Raw genomic sequence first — 6,907 nt, 5'->3', positions numbered from 1 at the left:
CTTCCGATCTGACGAAACGACCGTCCAGTGCTTCCAGGTTTTGCCTTGTGGTCTAGCTTCAATTGACTCACACTTTCAACTATTAAAATACTAAATCTCCACAAAACCCCTTCTGATAATATTATTAACTCTCTACTCAATTCTCAATTTATTTAAAATTATCATGTTTAACCTTGGTATTGAGGCCTAGAAACCAATTTTATTTATTTGTGACATTCTTTGATACAAATCTATTTAAGTATGTATTTTAGTAGGAAAACAAAATAAAATTTTCGAGCCATACTAATTTTAAAGAAGTAGGCTAAAATTTCATTATTACAAAGGAATTTCTAAAATTTCTTTTTATCCACAATAAAAGATCTTCCTAACAATTATTGCATTTACTTTATTTCGTCGAACGTGGTTCATTTGAGAAAGAATCATTTATTGGTTGTATGTTGACCTTGAGTTCAGAAAGTCGTTCACTAATGATTTCACAATAAGAAAACATCGAATTGATGATAACTAGACTTTATTTATTCATAATATAGTTTCATTAAAATAATTACTCCAAAACATTTGGTAAATTAAAACCAGTTTCTAATCCACATCTAATTTAAGTTCATTTGTAATTAGCTGTGGCAAACAAAAGAAACACTTGTAAAATGACCTGGTTAATAATTGGGAATGAAACCTTGTCAAGCGTCGTGTTTCATAGCTGAACATTGAGTTAGTGATCCCGAAACTCCTGACTGGAAATACACCACTAGACTGACTGTTTTCTAAATCTTCTACCAACGACATCGGAAGTAGTCTAATTTTTAGTTTTATGTTAGAACAACACACATAAGCAAACAAGATTGTTTTCAAGTGGATTGTCATCTGACTTTTGTTTAATATAAATGAATATATATATATATATATATATATTTATGAAATTTTAAACCAATCAAGGCAATCTATAAGTCCCTAAAATTTTTATCTCAAGTGATTGTACTTGCAATTTTTTCAGGGATTTACGGGAGTAATAATTTTAATTTTCCTTAAATTATATTTGTTTTCAGTACTCTTCCTTTCTGCCCCATGATTCGCCTGATCAGAGGATATTTGGGGATCAGAAAAATTTATATTACAATTCAGAAACAATAAGTTTTGATAAACGTTTAGAAGCTATGGAAACGAAATTGCGTAATCTCTTTGTTGAAACAAATACGTCAGCGTCATCGGATGTTTCGAATAAATATGCAGTAAAAATCGTTACAGAAACTTACCATCCAATTACAACATTCAACCAACACTGTACAGAGTCTTGTCAACGTTCAAAACAAACCTCTTCAAGATGGACTGATTGTTTACACTTAGATTTAAATGACTTAAGGTCTTGTAGTCATTGTTTAAATCATTCAGCTCGTAGTAATTGTACAGTTCAAACGGCAGATATTCTCAACAAATGTAAAAGTTTTACGTCATATTTTAAAGTTTCATACTATTTTAATGATGACTTTAAGATTAATTCATTGATGAAAATTTCCAATTATAATATACTGTACACAATTATCCTCTTATGTTTCATCTCATATAAAATAAGGAATTCACATAGATTGCTTTTTAATTTTATTAATTAACATAATTTAAATGAATAGTGTTCTAACTACAATAGATGATTTAAAGTCATTTAGTTTATTTATGAATGATGTAGGTATAAAACCTGATATTTACCTTAGACCAACAATTGAATAATGTAGCATACAATTAGATTGAAACACTTTTTCTGGTTAGCGTTTTTTTAGCGAGTTATTTTTCTACGGGATGGGGACGCTAACCCCTTGCCCAACCCTGCTCCTTTATCTGGGCTTGGGACCAGCAGTAACCTCCAGAGTGGCAACAGGTGGAGTTAGATTTAAACTCTTAATTATTACATAATAATAAAATATGATATCCATTAGTGAATAAAACATTTCATCATTATTTCTTATGTTTATATCACTTTATATTGAGTTAACAATTTTTATTTAGTGAGTTGATATCTCCCAACAGACCTGGTTGAACTCCATCGGTTACTGCTTCTCACTAGAACTCCAGGAAATACTTCATGGAGCCAGTCTGTTAGGAGATATCAACTCTCTGAAGACAATTGGTGAATGGTTGCTCGATTTCGTGGATTGGTTGAATTTAGACATTAACGCCGTTGGATGCCGGCTCATTGGTCTATCGGTTAAGTGCTCACGTGCGAGACTGATAGGTCTTGGGTTCAAATCTCGCGAGGCGGGATCGTAGATGCGCACCTCTGAAGAGTCCCACAATAGAACGAAACGGATCCCGGCTCAGTGGCCCAGAAGTTTAGCGTCTATGAGACCGAGTCCCGCGTGCAGGTTCGTGAGTACGCACTGTTGAGGAGTCGCACACTAAGCCTAAACTATCGTCCAGTGCTTCCAGGTTTTCAGTGGTGAACTGACATTGATCGGTTCATGATTTCAAACAAATATTAACGCCAAAAGAAAATTAATTCTAAACATTTCTACTCAAGACTAATAAGTTTGATGTAAAACATCATTCCAATAAATTCATTCAAAAGTTGTACCCTTGTATTTATTTATGAAATTTGAGGTTCGGTTCCTATGAAAAAATATCAAGGAAACAAACATTCATACTACTGATAATAGTACTACTAGTAAAAATCTAAATCATATAACTTTTATGATAAAAGGATAGATTTCGCTAGATTTCACGGTGCTTACACAGTGTGCATGTGTATATGGCTAAAAAATGTGTACAAAACTAATGAATGAATAGTATAATGTAAAGAATATATTTTAGTCCAAATAATTATTTCTCACTTGGATTTATTAAGCATACTGGCAAATAAATTTTGAAATCAAAGTTTAAGGAAGCAAATGTCGAAGAACATCAGAGTGAACATAACTATTTTCTTAAGCAACGATTAAGGTTTATATTATAACTAGTGTCATACTTGACTTTTTATTATTTAGTTTAAAAATGTATACTATAGTTGGAAGTTGGGAAAAATTGATACGACACCATGGTATTAATGTTTTATGCCTGTTTACACTTATTACCATATACATTTACATGATATGCCCCCAAATGCCCTGGTACGGCCGAGAGTGAGGAGAGTCTGCTCTCCCTCTCGAAATGCTCTCACATAGCCACGCGTATATAGCCTCTGCCAGGGAAGTCCTACTCACTGCCTTCTCGTGGCGGGGGTATTGTTTACGAAATTGAGAGGACGAAAAGCGAATGTCCGGCGCTTTAACCGGGTTGGTGGATATGGAGGATCCACCTAGGGGAGTTGGAAAACCCTGATTCCAAACCAATGGTGTTCATGGGCTCCAGGATCCAGAAGGAACAAATGGCGTATGAATTAATCGTTGGTCACCGACTACCATGGGACTGCATCTCTTCACGATGCTCCACTTCCTTGTGGATCAGACCTTTAGGTCAAAGGCTCGAGGTGTGGCCCCCTAAGGAAACCACCTTCTTCAGTTTGGGCACCTGGGCAGTATCACAGCCCTCACACAAATCAAATGAGATTTATGTGGTGCATATGTATTCGGTGACCTTTTGTAACAATACTTATGTGTTCAAATAATAAATAATAATTTACATGATATATATTTTTATTGGTATGAGAATTTGATACTAGAAATATCTTTAATAAATCTAATATCTAATTATTTTTTAATTCATATAGGCCAATATATTGACAAATCAGTTCAAACCTTATGTTATGAATCAACAAATATTGCTACCCATCCAAAATATTCTAATGAAAAGGCAACATTTACAAATGAAAATCAAGTTATTTCGAAATCATATAAATTAGAAGCATCGGAAACAAATAATCAACTAACATCTTTTGTGTAATGATATCCATTCAAATTTAATTGATTCCTATTCTTTTCTCTCAGTTTCCCTAATAATCATTCTCATATTAACCAAGCAATAATCCATCGAAATGGTATTTCAAACGAACCTGAAGATGATGAATCTGTCTCTAAAGTAATACTTTATAACTTTTATTAATTAAGTTAATATGAATCTTTAATATTAGTTTACATCTAGTGAATGTTTAGATATTGTTGTATCACCTGATTCTGAGACGAATGGATTGAAACAAACGGATTGTTTCAAAGTTAAATCAAATAAAGGTCAACAAATTGGTTTCAATCAACTGAGACAAACACATAGTGTAAGTAGTAAATTTTTGATGTATAATGTAATGTTTGTAATAATTTGAAATAGGCAATATATATATATCACGAAAACTGGGGACCTCCCTACAACCTTATCCATCAATCAAAAGACTTTTTTGCATACTTCTTAATACACTCGTCTGAGATTCCAACGCCTTTTTTAAATTCACTTTCACTCGTCAAATGTAATCAGTTATCTATATGACCAGAATATTGTTAAGTAATAATGATACATTTACATGATGTGATGGAATCGGTTATGATAATTTTTGCAATTGATTGATCACTGAGCAGTGGTCAATGTCATATATGGCAATTTCTTTTCAGTGTTGTTTACGTTGCAATGTGGTCACCGGCTTAAGTGACTCACCATCGTGTGAACTATGTTAAGATGTAAAGTGGCGGTCAGAGTTAGTCGACAGTATATTTGCATTTCTTTATTTTATTTACAAATTTAAACATATCTATTAAAAACATACATAGTAGTCTGTGTAGAATGTTATGTAAAACAACTTATTGGAATATGTTAGTAGCGTTTTGGATATAATCGGACGACTTTAATAAAATTCATGATCTATAACTTGGTCATACAGAATTGGTAAAACATTTCACCTCTATGTGAATGTCCCATTTAAATCTGTTTGAGCAATGTGTCTACCTTCTGGTCTTTTGAAAGACTTCGTCAATTCATCTCTTATTTTATGGGGTCTCTAAACTTTTCGTCTACTGTTCTATGTATTCTACTGATTTTATTAGTGGTTCCAGCCGGAACCAATGTGATGTGAAAGGGCTATATTGATATAGACAACCTATGAAAACAAAAATGTACTTGAAAATTTTGATTGGTCAGTGCTCGGAGATTTGTTTAATTTCCTTTGATATCCACCTAAAAACTACAGAAGACTGGGGATTACTTTCGTCGTTCCCAAGGCTAAATTGTGCCATGATCACCCTGAGACAGAAATCTTATGCGAATCATCTAGCCCAAGGTCACAATTAAACACTGCTTACTAGTCTAAAACTATAACGAAACAGCTTCTTATTACTCTTTGTTTCCCAATTTTTCAGTCCGTGGTACAAATTTCTTCCAATATTTGGTTAGTCACTGTATTATTCAGTATCTTGTTCCGCTGACATGGTATAGTATAACATAGTGATGACAAGAGATATTTACCAATAAATATTTCATTGTAAAAATGATTTAGTGTGATATGATCTATTTATGTTAAAGATTGAATTACATGTCTGTTCACATTCATACGAATGGATGTTACTGACCTATAGTATTAGATAACTTAGTGACGAAGCTTTTATTACCATGTTCAGTCACATTCACAAGACGGAGATTGAAACAAGAAGTGGATTTATACGTAGCTCCCTCGTTAGCATAGCACACCCTAATGATTATGAACTAAACTACCTATTCATACAGTGGTCACAATTGATTAGCCATCTATAAACAAGATAGATTATTTTATCAGAAGACTACGAAGTTGGATATTTTTATTCTCCCATAGAATTAACTGATGGGTTTACTCAGCATTTTATTCAATAAATGATCTGAATATCAAGCTTTACGACACTCGTCTGATTATTTACTTTTCCAGTCTGAGTTTTCAAGATCTCTTTAGATAAGTCTCGTGCTTCTTTCATAGAAAAAAGTAGTGAATTACGATGTACTGTATAATTTATGAATAGATATTGTAAACGAAATAGAAACCATCACATTTCAGTAAAGTAGCAATTATAAGTAACTAGGAGTATCATAAATCGACGCATCATTCGCGTTACTGCAATACTTTAAGTTAGTAAACTATTGACATGCATTTTGTTTTAGTTCGAATCTGGATTGAACAATGAAGAAGGTTATGTTGATATTGATGAAATTCCTGCCACTTCAAGATCATATAAACGAAACAAAAATTTTGAATCTAACTTTCATTATGGAACTATGGGACCGACAATTCACAATTCTCGAAAACCATCTACATTAGAATCGTCTTTCGAAACAATATATGACCAGACAAAATTGTGCTATAAACTTTAATACGTAAAAGTAAGGTGTATTTTGATATATTACGATCATGGGGCGACTAGATTAGAAAAAACTCGATGAAATGTGATGTGTGGGCGAGAATGACAATGATTGGTTGTCTTGATGAGTCAGACATCAGATAGGATGACAGGTGTTATATGTGTTATATATATTCCCCTATCCTTATTATGTATTGACACTTATTGATGGACTGCTATTGATTGACTGTTCTTTGTGTCGGATTTTGGTGTGGAAATATATTGACGTTATAGTCAGGCTAATCTCGTGTTCTTGATCTGAGTTGTGTTGAAGTTCTGTAGAATAGACACTGGGTGGGAATCTAGTGTAGATATTCGTCTAAGACAAATTAACGTCCCACATACGTGTAAAAAGTGAAAGGACTGTTATAACCAGAAACCGCTAGCGTTATAAAGAGTATCCTCTCTTAATTGTTTATAACAAAATGATAGTATTATTTTTATTAATAAAAATACCTAATCTCTTGATTAAACTATTTGATTCAGTGGATTTTCACAATTTAACGGTGTTAAAGACAATCTCAACACTTCTTATTTAATCATCGAAATGATCGACAAAGAAAAGACAGATACTGCTTCAATTGTAGTTGTCCCATTTGGCTTTGCTTCGCTAATCAATTAACTCGATAACCGTTATGATA

The 6,907-nt window shown here is 33.0% G+C and overlaps 1 protein-coding gene across 1 annotated transcript; it reads left to right on the top strand.

The window, feature by feature from the left end:
* Positions 1–3,693: 3,693 nt before the first annotated feature.
* Smp_173530 (hypothetical protein) lies at positions 3,694–6,240 on the top strand (the record flags this gene model as incomplete). Its single annotated transcript, XM_018793309.1, has 4 exons — positions 3,694–3,860; positions 3,909–3,999; positions 4,052–4,189; positions 6,031–6,240. Coding segments are annotated over 4 exons (606 nt in total), but the record flags the coding sequence as incomplete, so codon positions are not given.
* Positions 6,241–6,907: the final 667 nt, after the last annotated feature.

The sequence above is a fragment of the Schistosoma mansoni genome (genome assembly GCF_000237925.1).
Source record: "Schistosoma mansoni, WGS project CABG00000000 data, supercontig 0204, strain Puerto Rico, whole genome shotgun sequence".
In the NCBI taxonomy this organism is placed as follows: Eukaryota; Metazoa; Platyhelminthes; class Trematoda; order Strigeidida; family Schistosomatidae; genus Schistosoma; species Schistosoma mansoni.
Note: the sequence above shows the minus strand (reverse complement) of the source record. Positions and strands in the feature narration are given on the sequence as shown.